Source organism: Pempheris klunzingeri, chromosome 2 (genome assembly GCF_042242105.1).
Source record: "Pempheris klunzingeri isolate RE-2024b chromosome 2, fPemKlu1.hap1, whole genome shotgun sequence".
Taxonomy (NCBI): Eukaryota; Metazoa; Chordata; class Actinopteri; order Acropomatiformes; family Pempheridae; genus Pempheris; species Pempheris klunzingeri.
In genome coordinates this window covers 26,696,521-26,715,942 of record NC_092013.1, presented here as the reverse complement: position 1 = coordinate 26,715,942, position 19,422 = coordinate 26,696,521, and the positions used below count along the sequence as shown (strand labels likewise).

The following is a 19,422-nucleotide window of genomic DNA, read 5'->3' as shown; positions in this document are numbered from 1 at the left end:
TGACTGGCTCTGAGTTTGAAACAGCACCTTTGCTCATCTAACAAAGGAGAATACTAAATCTTTGTTCAAGTAAATTATGCTGTGTTAATCTTTTTGATACCAAATGATAACTTGGCAGCCTGATTAAGTCAGTTCAGGTAAATGACAGACACAGTATGGAGCTGTATGTGACAAATATTACTACATGTGTGATTCTTCACTGGTTTCTTTGCCTGAACTTCTGTGAAAATGTCAGTAGTTCCTAAAAAATCTAGATAAATCCTTTCATAGAAAACTAGTCTATGAGATATATTCAAGTCATCTCTAGACTTGGTTTCATCTAAATGGAAATTATTTCTGAAAAGATTAATGCAGTTCATTTTTGGGTGTAATTTGAATATCTAAAGAGCCTATTAGCTGTGCTAAACATTATCTTGAAAACTTCTTTTCTCCCCATTGTAGGCCACCCTTAAGATTTCAGGTAATAATCTTTGTGTTTTTGATAATTTCTTTGAGCCTTAATTAACACAACAAAAAACTTTGGTATCCCAGGACACCTTTCCTCAGAGGAAAAATTTGCATTAAACGACTCCAAATGACTCTGCCATGAGGCTGTGCAGTAAGTGAACACAGTGCTGGTGAAATGAAGAATGGAATTACTCAGCTTAATGAACGGGGGGAATCTCTAATGTATGAATGATTAGAGATTCCCACCTCCTGTAAGTACAGCATAAGAATAATGTTGCACACTACCCCCAGTTTACAAGCAGGGAACCCTGATACCAGTGAGATGGTCAGAAAACCATTAGCACTTTGTGCAACCTTCCAAAAAACAGAAACTAAAAAATATGAGTGTATGCTCTGTTTTCTATTCATTTATTTCTCTATTAAATTCGAAACGATGTAGAGCTGCCGAGCATTGTTCCGACTTACAGACCTTTATCTTGAATTCTAGTGGGGATGCCGTTAAACATAGTATGTCAGGCTGAAATTTGGGTAAAGGTGTGTAAAATGATGCACAACACATCTACAAAATGATGATGGAGTGGTGTGGCATTTCAGTTTCAAGTGTTGGAACAAGCAGGTACTAAATATTTACAAAATATGTGCAGATTTTTTGATAAGAGCTAGAAGCATATTGTAAAGAGGGTAAACTGAATTGTGTATGTATGAAGACAAAGTCAGAAACAAATTAAATGGGTCCCTAAAAGTACAGTTTAAGCCAAGTAGTAATAAATACAGCTTTAGAACTACAGATAAATACCTACACAGGTATATATGTACATTTCCAACGGGAATTTCATACTTCTGAGGCACAAGCTGCTCAGACAAAAAGACAGCAGGCACAGAGCGGGGCCAATTGCTAAGCGTGAGATGTTTTCGGACACGGACTCTGTACACACATGCAGCTAGAAAGGCAGCGGATCATCTGCAAGCCGTGGCAGAGTTGGAACACGATGCATGCTGATCCTGTGCAAATCAAGCATTTGCCTCTCTATTTGATTAAAGCTACACAATGAAACATTTGGTGTGCTTGTGAGCAGCCAGCCACTCACTCACTCCACTGCCATTGTCCATGTTTTTCCCTCTTCAGTATGTCTAATGTACCAAGCCTTGTAATGATGTCTTTTCCCCATCCCGGCTTCAGCCAAAACCAAACACAGCATCAGATATGAAACCTTACAGTCAGCCACAAACTGACAAAAGAAACTAGTAGTTCATAAATGATACCTCCAGTAGACAAGGACAGCCAGCAGCAGAACAAGACAGAGGAATGTTAAAGCTGAAACCACCACCAAAGGTACCAGCCACTCCACACGGTCCAGCCCTGCCCCAGACCCGGGCCTCGTCTGGTGGGTCAGGTTGGTCATGGTACTGGGACGGTCTGGAAGAAAAAAGATTGAGAAATGAATGAGATAAGTACACGAAGTCCACAGGCAGAATAACAATATGGCTAAGAAAAAGGCAGAAGAGATTTAACACAGAAGAAGTGAATGAGTAGGAATGCTGATTCTGACAACATGTGGAAATCGGAAGTAATAAAATCTGGCAAGAAAGAAGATGCTAAGGAAACCAAGTGGGAATGAGAAAGTTAATGTAAGTAACAACACCTTTGTCTTGGATTGGATTATACCTGTGCCTTAAACAAACAGCTGTGTCGTCTTTGTCGATAGACAGAAGTATAGTAAATGGTTGCCAGAGGCATAGTACTGAGCAGATTAGGCAAACCAAGTATTACTGTCAAAACACAGTAATGCTGAGGACTTCTGGTTAATTTGGAAGCTATAATGTGATTGAAAAAAACTAAAACAAAGTAAAATCAGGCTAAAAACAGAAGCAGCGACAGAAATAATGTTGTAATAATGTTGGAAAAGCTCCCAGAATACTTTACACAGTTATTACAGTATGATGAGGAAAGAGAGACTAAATATAGTGAGAATTCTAAACACTTCACCACACTAATAACCATACAGATGCATGTGTGTCCTTGTTGATTCAGTCATGATGGGACAAAGGCTGTATTAATAAATAAAAAGGGAAAGGTGGACCACTGTACAAGGCCCAGATTGTTGTGCTAAGTCATTGACAACAAAGCACAAAGAGCAGTTCAATCTTTACTTGAATTACATCAGTCTGTTGAGCTTTGTTAAGCTTATCCAAGCTTGCTGTCATTGTTGTGGCCATTTTCTGTCGCTATTTTTCAAAGGTGCAGTTAGCTGGTAATGTAGGAAGAAGACATCCTCATCCTTAATCCTGGCCACAATGCTTTGGAGCGTCCATTGTTTCTTAAGTCAAAGCATAACATCGGACCTATTTAAATCACTAACAAACCATGGAATCAGGCTATGATCACACTGAAAAACTGATTAAATCCTCTCAAAAATGTCTGTATGTGTAACAAGTGCACTGACAGCTGATAGCTAACAGCTGGAGAAAAAAAAAAAAAGAAAGAAGTGCATCGAGGTGATACAAGCCCTGGAAAGAATCAAATCTTCAGGATCTTGTCATGGAGAAAACAAAATGTTTTTCCAAAGTTTGTTTGACATCCACTGGAACATATCATGTTTAATGTCCTTGTCATGTTCATGCTGCTGTTCAGTACATAGTGTACATTTACAATTTGTATATATTGTGGACTTAGGACACAGCTTATTTGCAAAGCCAGGCTAAATGCATCTGTATTTCTGTACTGAACACACAGAGATTAAATGAATAAATATGTCATGCTGGGTAAGACAAAAAACAAACACATCATGAAGTTGTTCCTTTAACTTCATCTAACTGAACTACTGAAGGTGTGCAGCAAACACAAACCATCAAATGAATCAAAATGAATAGAGATCAGTACAGACGGGCTCTCAGCTGACATTGTCCTTACTCTGAGCCCTGCACATTCTGCACACTCTGTGAGGAAGTGGAGCCAGATAACTGCATCAAAACAACCCACAGCACTGGATAAATTGAGTCATTTGTTAAATCCAATTTGCTTTCAGGTCCCTTAATCACCACAACCACCATCACCACCACCTACCCAATTCAGCTGCTGCAGCCGTGACGTTGCCGGAGCTGACGCCGGCCCCCATGGCCTTCAATCTGCAGCTTTGCCTGGAGCTGAATGCTACACAGAGCCGGGCCCCTGCACTGCACCACAGCTGGCTCGCATCGCCACTAACTCTGCATCTCCTCCCTTACATCCACACACACACACACACACACACGCACACAGGCATGTACAGAGATAAACCCGGAGATGCTGCTTGCCTCTGTTCCCCTCTTCTTTCCTTCTGCTTTTCTCTTACGATTACAGCGGTCTGCCAAAAATAAATAAATAAATAACTCCTTGCCAGCAGCATGCGAACATAACACACACGCACGCACACACACACACACACACGGGCGCACACATACACACACACACATACAGCCACTCACTTATTTGCAGTGAAATACATACTGTACAGGCACTAACACACCAAGCACACACCATACACACACATGTAACTATAAATGGAACAGAGGCTTTTTTTTTCTCCCCTACAGCTGAGTCTAGCCTGCAAGCTTCATCTCCTCTCGCCATGTCTGAAAGTAGGCCAGCACTCAGATCAGAGCAAGAAGAGAGAGGGGAAGGCAGACAGAGGATGAGGGAGCAATGGAGGGGTAGGAGAAAGGGAGGGGGGGGGGGGGGGGGGGGGCAGTAAATTCCACAGGCTGCTGAATCAGGGTCCCACGTGTGGCCTCAGTGAAACTGCATGTGTTCTGCCTTGACTTTCCACTGTCACAACACCTCTACTGAGGTGGACTGTTGGTTAGAAACAAGCTCACAGTTCAACAGTGTCGGGAAAATCTTCAAGTGCTTTACTGAAGTCCAGAAGTAAAAGTGGAAGTATTATCAGCCAAATGTATTTAAGTGTCCAAATTAAAAATAGAAAAGTAACCATTTAAGCCTGTGATGTTTTATATGGTTTTATAGGAGTATATATTTTATTTTATCATTATAGTCTAGTTGCTGTGCCTGGTGTAGTAACACATTAGTTTGGATTGAAACTAACTCTTTAAAAAAAAGGTACACAGTAGCACAAGCAAACTAACTGATCAGAGCAGCAGTAGACCAGCAACCCCCATATTCCGCAAGGTAAAATTACTGTTTTTGTCAATGGAGTCTGGTGAGCGTTATAATGGCTGTTTCTGTTAAACAAAAAGGACTGTAGGGCTTCTTTCTAGGACTGTAGGGCTTCTTTCTATGATGTTGTCAGACAGAATAACAATCTGAGCCTGTCAGTGGCAAACACAAACACTGTTAGTGGACATACTTTGACTGTCATGGCTTCTCAAAGAATTAGAATACAGCCATTGCAGCAAATTTGCAGCAATAATCGCCGCTTGCTGAGGGTATTATTGGATCGATCCCAAAAAATGTGTACCTACATGTCATTTCGCACCCAAAATGTATAAAACTAGGGCCTAGGTTAAAAAATTCCGGATTCATCCTTTAACATCTCTGTGCCTTACAAACTGGAATTTGATGTAGTTTATAGGTTGAAGATTGATGGTTACACAGAAAATCGGAGCAGAATGTATACAGCTACCAATTTTACAAAGTTGTGCAACAACTTCCCAGTTTTTGCCCTTGATTCACTCCAGCTCCAACGGAATATCATTCGCCCTACGTGCTTTGACGAAGCGATCGAGAAAGCCATTTCCGGGGGAATATCAGAAGATTGCTTTTGTTCATAATAATGTCTGGTCTTGCACTTAGACTGTTTCAAAGCACTTCAAACTGAATTGATGTCCCATGGTGTTGGCTTGGCTAATGCAGTGCCCTGCTGAAAGTCTTGGCTTGGGGGGTGGGTGGAGAGGAAACAGGGGAGGGAAAAAGCATTAGGTCTACTCTCAGCTCCTGCTGGAACTCTGTTAACACTTGACTCTACATCACTGCAATTCATCCACTCTAAATCACTGCAATTCATCACCACTTACTACATTAGGACCTTTGGATATATAGACCTTCAAGCAAGAGCTCAGTTCCGCTTATTACCCAGCATACAACACACTCGACTGTCCAACTATTTCATTCATGCCCTTTTTTTCACAACAACTCCAAAAATATGGAAACTTTGAGAGGTAAGTGAAAAGAAAATAAATAAAAATTAATTTGGTGAACCACTGAGGTTGGTAATTTGGTTTCTAATTTGATCAATCTTTTTTTTTTTCCTGTGTTTCTGACTAAAGGACAGATTCTAAAAAAGGTTTTTCCAACATACATTCATTACTTAGCTGTTTTTTCTGGTTGTGAAAACCGGAGGGAAAAAATTGGTGGAAAAACATGTTTGTTGTTGTAATACTCATGTTGGCCACAAGAGTGAGTCTTGTGCTTAAACATAATAGAAGAAGCTGAGGTTTGAACACCACGCCCATGATCATCAGCAGAGATATACACCACCATATATTTGTGAAATGCTGCCAGAGCTATTTAGAACATGGGGTAGTGGTGCACCCGTGCAGCTGAGATGAGTATTGCAACATCAACCACATGCAAGACAAGTTTTTATTCATCTAAATCTGCATTTTTTCCCCACTTTTTGAAGATGAAAAAATTAAGATGATCCTTTTAATTACCTGTCGTTAAGAGATAAACACAGGCGAGAAAACAATCTAGATCAGACCATTAGATAAAATGGATCATGGCGCCTCACTTACCTCTAAGGGCCTCTGTATAACCATTTAACCTTTAATTTCATGAGCTTTATTTGATAAATGCTGTCAGTCATGGCCATTTCACTTAACAATGAGTTACATCCAATACCCTAAATGTACTGTCTTTTTGTGGATAAACTGTGGAAAGTAACCGTCAAAGTGAAAAGCAGTAATTGTGGAAAGAAGAAGTCATATTTGTTTTGTACAGTGTTGCTCATTTCCTCTGGCTTGGCTGTTGCTTAGATACCGTATGTTTGCTTTATCTCTATTCTCAGTTTCAATGAAATAAACTCCAAGATTACGTGTGGACTCGCTGAGGCTGACTATCATATACATTGCCCGAACCGGCTGATGCATTAGACTTTTTCCACATCCCTCTTTATCTTAATCTTAAAAGAATTGCAAAACCATTGATTTCACACCTCCAGCAAACGAGAAAATGAAACGGTGATCAAAGCAACCGCTCTTCTACATCTTCCTGTTACTGTTCACTGAAATGAAATAGCAACAACAGTGAAATGTGATCATTATCTTACTGAAGCATTACTGTGTGACTGAAAAAGAGATTTTGTTAGTCTCTGTCTCATCATGGTATTATTACATTAGTTATTCTAATAAAAATATATCCCCGGTATTGCTCCCTTAATCTTGTTGAGGTGCATGAAATCCATAAGGGCATACATGATTTCAATTTATGCGACATTTGATGTGACCATTTTGGCAGTGTAACCTTATGTTAAGAGGTTCTTCATTCATAAATATTAAACACCTGGATGAATTATTAAATTCTTATCAAATAGTCTGCCTTGTTGGATCCTTGACTGGAGGCCTGTTGGAGAAATAAGTACTTGTGAAGCCCTGTGGACCTTAACTTGTTATTCTATTTAACGTTTGTGTATGAAGACATAAGACATTCGTCAAACATTGACACTGAGAAGAAAAACAAACTCATTACGGCCGGTGTCACCAAAGGTTAGGCTTGGGGAACATTTCTCTTGAATAGTCATCACATTAGTACAAGAAAGGTTGATTATTGTTTAATACTGAAAATTCACCTAATTAACTCTTTCCTGCTTTGCTCTACAAAGTATCAAAACTAAGTTACTGCTTCAGCACATGCAAGCTGACTCACCAGTATGGATGGAGAAAGGCCAGAGCTTTTTGTCCCCCCCTGTGCTGGGTCTGAGGGTTGCTGCTGGGTCCTCAGGGGCAGGGAATGCTGCTGTTTCATTGGCTGCCTCTGTGGTGGTAGTGGGGCTAGTGTCAAGTGGATTATGGGTATACACCTCAAGTTGGTCTCCTATACCAGGCAGCATGTTAGTCGGGTCTGGTTCAGTCTGTTCTTTCTCCTTTGCAGTGGCATCTGGAGTCGTGCTGGGCGGCTCACTTATCGCCGTGCTGTTGTCCCTCGCCCCTGTCTCGTACGCACCTCCTGATCCCTTCCTCTCCTTTTTCTCATCTTTCTCTTCTTCTTCCTCCTCTTCATCCTTATCTTCTCCTTCCCTATCTCTATCCTCTCCTTGACCCTTGTTGTTTTCTCTGTCCTCACCCCCAGCTTCACCGTTATCTTTGGCGGCGGCCACCGTGACAGCAGGGGCAGAGGTGGTGGCGTCTTTGACGGGCTCGGTGGGTTCGCTTGTCTGGCGTGTCGATGTGGGATTATGGGTTGGCGCTCTGCTTGGCCAAACAGAGCTGGGGAAGGAGGAGATGACACCGCCGCTGAAGCCCAGGCCAGCCAGTAAAGTGCTGGTCACCACAGACGCCACTGTTGCCTGACTACCGCTGGAGGATGGGCCGATGCCAGTTGCCATGGACACAAAGGAGAAGGGGATGCCTGAGGAGGTCCAAGTTGATGAACCAGAGGAGATGGGTGCCATGTCGGCTGAGGAGGCTGGAGACACCGTAGGCTGACAAAGAAACAATTTACTGATTAAAATTTGAAATACTTCTTCTCAATGAAGTCACACATGAATGAGAACCCCTTTAAGTATATTTAGCTCAGTCCTCTAAGTTTGGATCTAGGACAGTGGAACCCAGATATATGTTGGCTTGCCAGATAATTAAAAGTATATTTAATTTACATTTCTGTTATGCACAGCTCTGTGTATTTTATGACTTTTTAGTTTAGTTTAGCTTTTATGTCATTAAACACTTGACAATTTTAACTTTTCTGTGACTATTATTATTAACTAATTATCTAAGAAGGAAAAAAACATCACACACAAGGCACCAGGTTCATTTATTTGACTTCCTACAACACATGACTGCATGACAAAATGTCCAACTGCTCTAAGAAAAACAATTTCAAAGTGTCACAGCCTGAGGAAAGAAGCTGATGGTTGTACGACTGATTTAGGCAATAAACTGTAATGGTCGTTCCCAAGTTGATGTTATTTTAATGAATTAATATCAGGATCCTTATGTCAAAGTGCTTGTCGGATAGTCAAAACAGAAACAAAATATCGCAAAATATGATATCAGAAGGGGCAGCTTTTAGTAACAACTCTTTGAAACTGACAACCTGATACACTTGACCACTTTACACAGTGACTGGTCAGGTGTGTCGAGGTGTGCAATGAGGCAGCTTTTAACATTTCTCTCTAGCTTTCCTTTTTATTCCTCACCATCACCTTCTTTGTGTACAAGTGCAACACCATGAATGCCTTTGAATGAGGAGTGTGCATCAGCATCCCATGTGAACCTTTATGAGAGTCTTTGTCTGTGGCCATTTGGAACACCTAGAAACACTTTTTTTTTTAATCTTGCTAACTAACCTTTTACTAACGTACAGGAAGAAAAAAAGTGCCCATAATTTATTTGAAGTTGTGTGTGATGAGATCTTGATGTACTTATGTATGCTAAAGTTGTCTGATTGTCACATGAGCAGCATGATGGTGGCAGTGGTTAGCACTGCTGCGTCAAGAAGGTTTGCTGCGGTTTGTAGTTTTAACCTGGAGCCTTTCTGTGGTGTTTGCATCATCCCCGTGCTTGTCTGGGTTCTCTCCCAATACTCCCACAGTCCAAAGACTGTAATGACTCTAAATCGACCGTAGGTATCAATGCGAATGTGAGTGGTTGTCTGTCTCTATGTGTTGGCCTTGTGACTGACCGGTGATTGACCCGCAACGCTTAGGAATAAGTGGTATAGACAATGGATGGATGGATGGATGGATGGATGGATGGATGGATGGATGGATGGATGGATGGATGGATGGATGTTGTCCCATGGTATCAGAAAAGCACATGTATTTTTTTCTACAAAATAAACCTCATCACAGTTTCTTTCTAATAATTAAGATCCTTTTATCCACTACTTTCCAATCGCCTTTGAAACATTCCTGTCTACGCAGGGAGGAATGATGCTAATACAGATACTGCTCTCTGCTGGATAAAAAGTGAAAGGACAGTGGTGGTGAATCACCTCTGCTTCCCTTACCATTCCAGTTTTCACGATCCTCGTCCCCTCAAAGATCCTGGTGGTGTTTGCTTAAAACACGAGAAAAAAACAACAACCCACAGTTAAACACAGAGAGAGACAATCAGGCAGAAGTGGTGTCTCTAACATATTGCACGACTTTGTATCTACATTAATCACAACATGACAGAATGTAAATGTGGGGTGCTGAATATTTGATGGGGCAGCCAATGAACTGAATGTAGCTACAAAGCATCTCACTGCATTTCAGCTGCCTGCTTTCCTTTCCTCTGTTGTTTTTTTTTCTTTAGCCTGCAGCTGTTGATATGAGCTCACATAAATAATCTTAATATGAAAGATTTGTTATCATGATCAAAGGAATCCTAACTGTCAGATAATACTGCTAGCACAAATGTAAAACAATATGTACGGCATGTTGAGAGAGGGCTGCGCACATGAAAGAGATACGTACTAATGCTCACGCTGACATTTTTGATGACAGAGATTATGTGGCAGCAATTCATGAGCGTTTTGAGATCTAAGAGATGTGTGTGTCTGTGTGTCTGCGTTACCTCTGAAGAGCATGCTCTGGCTGAAGTCGCTGCGCATGTCGTTCATGCAGACAGCCTGCACTCGAAACAGGTACAGCACATCTGGGGAGACCGGAGAAATGACGGCCTCCTGGACATAGCAAACAAGCAAAATCAGTAAGGGTGTGCGTCAAAAGTCATAATAATTCAATTGCAATGCTTATGTTAAGACGGGGGATTAAAACATGATTTCAAAGCTTTTTAAAGGATGTTTTTGGACATGGGGAACAAGATTCAAATGAAATGTGGATGGTTTAGGTAACTGAATTAGAACGACTGAATTAAATAATAACTGAATTTGATTCTTAACTGCACGAGGGTAAGACATTTTTTTCATGATGAAGGTTTTCCTCAAAACTCCTGTGTTTGTTATTCCCACATAAACCCAACTTTCTACAAGTGCAACGACAATGACAATAAATGTGTCTCTGAAGGGGGACAACACACAAAACATACTCAGAAACTAAAAAAATGTAACTTGACAGAGGTGTGGATGAACTTATTCATCAAGAGGAAGGAGAAAACGATGGCTTGGTATTAATCTATCCATCTTTTAAATGTCCTCCAACATGGCGTTCAATGTGCCCGCTTCAGCTGCACGTCAAAATGTACGCACAGCAACAACTGGACAGTAGGAGTGAAAAACCAACAATGTAGAACAGCAGAAAAAAAACATCTTGGCACCAACATTGAGAATAACATAGTGTCATATGCATTTAGGCCAATAGTGGGTGTTAGTGAAGGTCAACCAGGAAGGCCATCTTGTCCCCACACACACTATTATTTCTCTACAGCCTTTAATACAGTAAGTTTACTTCACATTATTATTGCAGCTATCCCAAACCAGATTATTTATATGCACAATACTCTCTTTCTGTGGTTTATCTAAGTCTTTGATCCAAGCTATTTATTTCCTTTCCTTTCCTTTCCCCGTGTTCATTCCCACATCATAATCTCCCTGTCAAATACAGAATAGAATAAAAGCTAAAAGGTCCTCGTTTCAGCTTTCAGCCGTATCTCACTGTCTTCTGCTGTGGAACTGGCTCACATGAAATCACATGCCCTAATGTAGCTCTCCAACCAAGGTTGTATATGTGGCGGGATGGTGACCTCTGTATCTGCTGAAAGTTTCTAGAGCTAGAAGGTGGATCTTTGAGAGGATATTCTCTTTCCTATGTTCTGTAGAATGATTGTCCATGCCCCAAAAAGTCTTTGTGCATGCACAGCATCGCATCAACACAACAAGGCTCCTCCTCATCCACTTTAACAACACTGGCATGTAAGGTCTTGACCACTTTAGTATGGGGGGGAGTCACAGTATGTCCTTCTTAAGCTGTTAAATATAAAATACTGGAGCCAGCCCTGGGGTTATCTGGTAAAGTGTTCTCTCATTGTATAAAACGCCTCTGTTGAGTTTTTCAAACCATGACCAGCGGTCATGCTGCTTTGGATTAGCAAATACAGATATCATGTACTGTACATGCAGTCGTCTCTGCTATCCATCTCTATCACATAAGGGGCTGGAAACATGAGAAAGAAAGACTAATCTTAGACCCAGTATGAGATCAATTCTAGTAGAGCCTTGTTTTAATGGTTTATTGGACTCTCTGACTTTATTCCTCTACTGCTTCATTCTCTTTTGACACTTTCATTAAATTACTGGAATCTCGTTTTTTTTTTTAATCAAGTCTGAAAAATTTATCAGCAAAAGATTTCATAAGCTGGTTTATCGCTGCAGATCATCAGAATCCCACTGAGTTACAAAGTGCAGAGACACAGTAGATGGGAAATATACTCAGCTCTATTTGTGGTCTTTTTACTGTAGCCTCTTATATTAATGTGGTAGCCTGTTAAATATCTATGTAGAAAAAATGTATCAAGGAAAATACATTTTCTCTCATTAAGTCTCTCTCATTCTATCAATCAACATTTAGATGGTCAATGGATTCAATTAGTGTGTGTAATGTGAAAGGATTGGCCCGAAGTGACAAACCTACCAACAGAGTTTAGCATGATTTAGCTCATTGTTTTGGTTTTACTGCCCACGATTTTTACTATTTTGATAAAGTCTCAGTGTTCTAATCAACCTATCAACCCACTGTACCTGGGCACAGAGGCATACACAGTGGGCAACTGGCTGATGGACGTAGTGGAGCAAAGCCAGATCAACTGCGACTGTCACTCTGTGTCGTGTCTGCTGGATGTGTAAACAGTAATAACTGTGACACATACATCGAATTAACTTCAAATGGGCAAAAATGTAATTTTCAGCTTTTTGTTTGTCATAAACAGCGCACACACACACACACACACACACACACACACACACACACACACATTAGATTAGTAAAGCTTTAAAGCTTCTTGACTTGGGAGCTAATAAAGACCGTCTTCAGCGGCTGTGCCATTTGGTTACATTACTGACATCAGTGTTAGATTACCACTTGTAATGCAGTAATGGTATGCTGATGTTAAAATGATAAATGCAGCAACTTCAGCAAAAACAAAAACACATTTTAATTTTGAAAGTTGAACTTTCCTGATTCCTAATTCACAACTTCACAACTCCTTTAATCTCTGTCATGTATTCAGATGGAATTAGATAAAATCACCATAAAATCTGACGCGCAACTGATAGCTTTCATGAGAAGACAGTGCTCCGTCAGACGTGGGTGTTGCTGTTCACACCAAAGCTGTGGAGAATTCACGCTTCCAGCTGACTCCTGCTCTCACACAGATGGGTGGCAAAGATTGAGCAAATCAAAAGGGTTCATGTAAACATCTCAGGGCTTCAACGTTGGCTTCAAGTGGCATCAACAGCAGCTGTAAACAAACATAATGTCTGAGGACTCTGGAATCACTTCCTTCACAAAAGTGTTGACTCCACTTGCACAGTGTTACAATACCGTTATTTGTGTATGAATAAACATACATCATACCAAGTTATTACTGTTGCAAATAAGACCACAGGTATATAGAGGTACAGGTAGTATAGAGAGACACGGCATCCTGTATGGAAATGTTAAAAAACCCCCAAATTATTTTGGGGTTTAGTGAGGCATTTATGGTGCTCCTATAATATTATAAGAATATTGTAGGAATTTTACAGGCGGCAGTGTGTCTCTATGCTCCTCTCGGTGTTCTGCAACTACACACCACTACTTATCTCACTGATCACGAAGTTGACAGTACTCTGTAGAGTAGAGTATATATGCTGCAATAAAGAATCCTTGTGTTGTTAAAATATTAAGCGCTTGACAGGCTGTACGGCTCCAGGTATCCCTGAACAAGTATAATCAGCTTCCATCTTCCATCTTCACTTTGGTTGACCTTTAAACTGGATGTTGTAACGTCTTTGGACAGAAAGGGTGAAGCAAATCATGCTGTGCTGGTTATTTCTTGTCTGTATTCAAAAAAGTTGCGATTTTCCCAACTTGATGCGCCATGGACTAAACTTTACTGACTTTATTACTGCATTGCTTTCAGTCTTGAGTGTGCTTGTTGCACATTTCCTTTGAAGATAATGAATTTGTCCTGTTAAAAGACATCTGAATGTCCACTGACAAGCACGATGCACTTTGGTTGGGTGGGGGGGGGCGTTCCCTCTCATTCTCCCTTAAATCACCTACTGTAAACAAGTAGGAGAAAAAAAAGTGCTTTTTGCACTATTGTGCTGCGGTTAACATTTTCCCAGTCCTCTTGTCTTAGCCAGACTAGTGATCAGGTTGTAAGAATGATAACGTCAGTGGGTTCCATAGATTGTCACAAAGATTTCTACAGACATTCTGGCCCATCTCTGATGATGAGTCCCGCTGACATTGGTGACATTTCATCTCGCGGCACCACAGGGTTTGCACTTTTGAGTGAAACGTCTTGAAAACAACGGATTGCCTTTTCATCATTACAACAAAACATCTATATGTCCAACACTTTGCTTTACGACCACATACCTGCGCATCTACTGACATTCCCATCAGCCTCAGCTGTACTTTGTCTTTAGCGCTAGCCCGCATGATGTTAGCTATGCCAACATTGCCGTTGTTAACATGTTGATGTTAGCATTTAGCTTGAAAGCACAACTGTGCCAAAGAAGACCTGTGTCTGTGTGTGCATGGATGGAGACTCTGTTGTTAAAATGGAAAAGAAAAAATGCACTCGGCTGTCAATGTGTTAGGTGCATCGAGCTAAAAAGAAGCTAAGTCCAACAGTCCTGCATTACGTGCTATCATCAGGAAGAATCCTCGTTTCCTTTTGATTGAAATTGTTTTAGAGAAGTGTTAATTCGACGTTATGCCAATTTCAGGGCCTGCAGTTTGCGGTTATTTCATTATACTGATTAGCGTTTATAATATTTTGTCCATAAATTTGAGATCAGTGAGGGTAGACTACATATTAGAAACATGTCTAATTGTAATCCAATACAGTTCAATAGCAATGATCATCTTAACATTTAAATAGATAGGAGCTTTGTAGTATAAGTCACAAGTATAAACAATGTATATGCCCAACTTTAAAGGAACATTGCAAAATTTTGGTAATCAGTATTATTCTCTGTATTACCCAGAGACAAAACATAGAATTAATAGAAAGTTCATCTTTGGGTGTTTAGAATGATTGACAGACACATCATTCACTTGGTGGATCTATAGACGCCAGATGACATTGTAAAAGTGCCTGGAATTTTCTATAATCATAGTTTGCATATTTTCTCTATTAAGGACTGAATAAAATTTCCATTGACTCCAGATGGCAAGTGTATAAAAAGACTATTATGATGAGCTTTCATCACATTACACTAATGTCTTTATTCATATGCTACATCATTGAATCATCTACATCTCTACACTGGCCCTCCACTCCCTGAGTCATTCCAGTTCTGCCTTGTTGAATCCAGTTAGGAACCTGTTTCCCTCATTTGCAGGCTATAAAATAGTCCAGTCCAGAGTGTTTTATTACATGGGGATTCTCCACTGATTGTGACAAGAGTGGTGGTTGGCGGTTGTGTGGGAGTTGGGGGGGGTCCCAAAGCCATGTAAGTCCCTGTTGTGACCTAGATAGAGGCGTTAAGGGAGGATATGAGGAATAAGAACAGAATCAAAGGGCTGACAAAAAGAGGCAGGGAAAAATTGTGTGTGGGAAGGAAGGGTTGGGGGAGAAGGCCTGGGGAGGAGGAGAAGGAAGGAAGGTGAGGTAGAGTGAAGTAGATTTCAGAGGGAGGGACAGTCCCTTGAGTTAATGATGAGAGAATAAAACTCTCCCCACCTCTCTCCCTCCATCTCTCATCATGGCAGATTCCCAGTTTTGAAAGTTGATGCTTTTTCCACAGCCAGGGGGCACTCTGATCCCTTTTATGCAGCCGTTCCTGTTTTTCCCACAGAGCCACTGGCCCAAGGTCATGCTTTTTGCACAGGCTGGCAGCCCTGCATCCCCTCCAGCTTAGCATTAGTATTCTGCTAGCTGACCGACAGACCACAATGTAAGGGAATGAACCTCCTGTCTGCTCCACAGCCTTCTCTCATAGCTCATTTTGGCTCCTGATGAGACCATTTGTAATGGAATTGATGGAGGATGTTGCTTGGTTTGTGCGTGTGTGTGTGTGTGTATGTGTGCGTGCGTTTGTGATCAAAAGCTTTTGTCCCCAGACAAATGAATAACTACTTTATTAAAACCTCTGCTGACCTATTTTCTCATAATTTGTCATGTTTTGCCAACACTGTGCTTGTATGTGCCTTTGTTAAACAAAAAACCCATATTTTTAATGATGCAATTAGTGCTTATTTTGTATGTGTCAAAATAATTTTGTTCCAAAACAAGTTATTAGATTTTCCAAGGCCCTTGCAGTCATATTTCTGATGATGTAAAAGCCTCTGTATTTCTGAAATTACAAACACAAATGTACACAACCACACACTACACATGCTTCCTCCCAATGAAACTGCATTTGACTGTCCGAAATATTTTTCTCAAAGTTAACAATTCCAGTAAATAAAGTTGATTTTGGCTTTGTTCAACGCAGTTTCACTGTCTAATCAGTAATCTATGTGGGCAGTGATATCTGTCCACGTGAGAATAAACAAGACGATTCAAATATGTTCATATTTTCACAGTCATAAGGTTAAATGATAATCCTTGAATCAACTTAACCAAATAACATAAGGAAGAAGGTGGTGGGTCATGTGTTTTCAGTGTATCAGTAGGGAGGGAATGTGGGGGTTATGAAAAAAAAAAGGAAAGGAGAAAGGAATAAGAGAAGGACAGAAGGAGGAAAAAGCAAAAGACAACAAAATGATCATAAAAAGGAAGCAAATAGCAGCTACAATTAAAAATATAAAGGACTTCGTTATATCAGCGGGTTTGTAGCTGGTCCTCAGGGAAATCATTTGATTATTGGCTGATGATCAGCTGATAGTTGGCTGATCCAGAATCTGGACTTTGATGTGGTTTTTCAAGGACTGAACTGTATCAAATCTGCCAAATATCAACAGGAAAAACATCCATGGTAAGAAATTAGGAATCACTATTAGACAGAATAGTTTGTATTTTTAAGCCCTAATAAAACCGGTATTATAAGAATTACTCCAAAATCATAAGTAAGGTTATCTTTATTTCAACTGAAGGCAGAAGCAGACCTTTACTTGACAGGGTATTAGAGACAGGTCTTTATTTCTAATTCCCCAGTTTGTTTTATAAGCATATTTTACTATACTTCCTCCTTGTTCTTTTCTGATCCAACATTTCCTGTTGTTTGATTTGCTGTTGAAGATGTTTTTGCTAACTCAGCACTTCTTCTTCTTTTGTTTGTATCACATTAAAATTCTGCCAGCGGATGAGGAAATATAATCAATCATTGTGTGGAAAGTTTTTAAAGTAACATGTAAATACAGGAAAGTTTGAGTTTAAAAGAATATGTCAGGATTGTTTTTTTCAATACACCACACACGCCATATGTGCAGTGAGAGAGTTATTGGGTGCTGTAATCATTCCTCACACCATTGCTGGCACTCAAGCAATTATCCGTAGACAGACTATACTGTAAGAAATCAAGGACAAATTCCACACTCGTTGTTCTGTGCATTCCAAAAAAATGCATTCCAAAATTCATCCCACTGTTACATCATATTTCAGCGGTCTGAGTTAGCCAAACTGAGTGGGTATCTTTGTCCTGGCAGTCGGGTGCAGGTTTTTTGCCATTGTTTTGTCCCGGCAACAAACATACATGAGATTACAAGGGTGCATCCTTCTGCTGTGGCTCAGCAAGAAATGCTGCCGGGGAACCAGAGAGATGGAATTCTGTTTTAAAAAGACTATAGGTCCGGAAGATACACTTACACACTTGATGTGTCAAACTCTGCTGAGGCCTCACATTAGGTTCTGTCAAACCTCACAGGGCTTTTCTGCACCAAAGAAGGACTGTGGGTTTTGGACAGCAGTCAATCTACAAAAGTGTCTCCGTATGGAAAGGAGGTATCAAAGACATAAAGTCACAGAGCGGTGAATAGGACGACTCACTTATGCTATTATAGCACTTTGCTGTCCAACCATCCATACCACCTTTTTACAAAATCAATGAATTCCAAGGAGCAATCTGTTTTTTTTGTTTTGTTTTTTTTGCAGCTTATTTTAATTTCTGAAAGTCAATGTCTAGTGGCTGTTACAAGAACTGTAGTAAGAAACATACAAGCACTGGCTTTAATATTCATTATTCACAATTCATTCATTATTCAGCGATGACGGCTGCTGGTTGAATTCAGCACAGGCCATGGATTGGCATGATTGGAAGCTAAAACTAACTTCACACATGGACTTCCTCAAACAGCCTAAAACACAGCGGTGTGATGAGGCACGCAGAGCTGTGAACATGAAATCTGAGCTGTGGGTGAGGAAGAACTGAAAGAATTCATTGTTCTTCTGGATCTCAGTGGAATATATGGCAGTACAAACATGGCTATCGACAGCCATGAGTCAGGAAAGTCTGTACAGAGCTTGTTTTTTTTCTCACACAAACCAGGCCGAGGAAGCACATCAGAGAAAGACAGCAAATGTGTGTGTGTGTTTGTTTGTGTGTGTCTGCGGAATAAGGATATGATTAAAAAGCTCATTCAAAAATGAATTTAAAGGACCGAGCTCATTATATGCACACTAATTTGATGTTTAGCCAATCTTGTGCATACTGGGGATTTCCTTATATATCAGAGCATAACGTAGAATACTGCCGGATGTAAGAAGAAATATCATTTGAAGGACAGTGCGTGTGCTTTAAAATGCATAGATTCTTCTAACTTAAGCTGTTCAACTGATTTGCATGTTAATGTCTCCCAATATATTGTTATATTTTTTTTTTACAAATATGAATCTGGACACCTGTTGGATGCACTGTTGTAACGTAATATGAAGATTATAGATATAATTTTCATGAATCTGGGTTGTTGGATGTGGATGCAGACATATTTGAGACACTGTGTGTGGATTATTGGCATCTTTACTTGGCAGGGGATTTAAGCTCTGCCTGCCTTTGTGAAAACGATGATTATTTACTGATGTTAATTTTATCAGATTTTTGGTAACTGACACTCTTATTGTGATTCCAACCCCATCTCCCTCAAAATATGTATTTATGCCACTAATTTCATTTGCTAAATATGATTTGCAGGAAATGTAATTGCTTTCTGGATTTTGATGACTTGAAATGATTTTAACAATCAAGGAAATGTGGTGTTCTTATGTTGCACAGAAGCCACAGGGAGGCGGTCAGGGTATGTGGTTGTATGCACAAAGAACAGGACTTAAGCATTCCAACCCATTTTCAGGGAGTCAAATACAAATGCTTTACGCTGCCTTTCATCCCACGTGTTGTTTGGTTGAGGCCAGTGACAGCGGTCGCACGACTCTTAACCAACATACCACAATTCATTCACCAATTTGTTCTGTGGTATTTTCATCGGGGAGGTTGAATGTGAGTTTGCTTTTATGCAGTCCATCACAGTACAACAACATTTTTTTAAAAAATGTTCTCCGCTTAACCTATCCATTCATAAATCTAAAATTTTAATACAAAGCAGCAAGCTCTGTTCTTTCAACCTCATCTTTTAAACCTACTTTCCAAAGACACAGTTTACTCAAATGTCTTCAATCACTGAGTACTTATGGATAACTCTAACTAAGTCAGTCCACAGCTTACCTGAACGTAGTTAGTCAAGTGTCTGTGGTTCAAAAAACTTGCCACTCTGTGATGCATTTTCATTT

At 40.2% G+C, this 19,422-nt stretch overlaps 1 protein-coding gene across 1 annotated transcript in view; it reads right to left on the bottom strand.

The window, feature by feature from the left end:
- Positions 1-19,422, bottom strand: part of LOC139211184 (receptor-type tyrosine-protein phosphatase gamma-like) — a 367,486-nt gene that overhangs the window by 28,805 nt on the left and 319,259 nt on the right. The window contains exons 10-13 of the mRNA XM_070841466.1: positions 10,162-10,270; positions 9,611-9,660; positions 7,307-8,081; positions 1,711-1,864 (exon numbers count right to left, since the gene is read on the bottom strand). Coding sequence (XP_070697567.1) covers positions 1,711-1,864; positions 7,307-8,081; positions 9,611-9,660; positions 10,162-10,270 — 1,088 coding nt within the window. The remainder of the gene's footprint in view (positions 1-1,710; positions 1,865-7,306; positions 8,082-9,610; positions 9,661-10,161; positions 10,271-19,422) is intronic.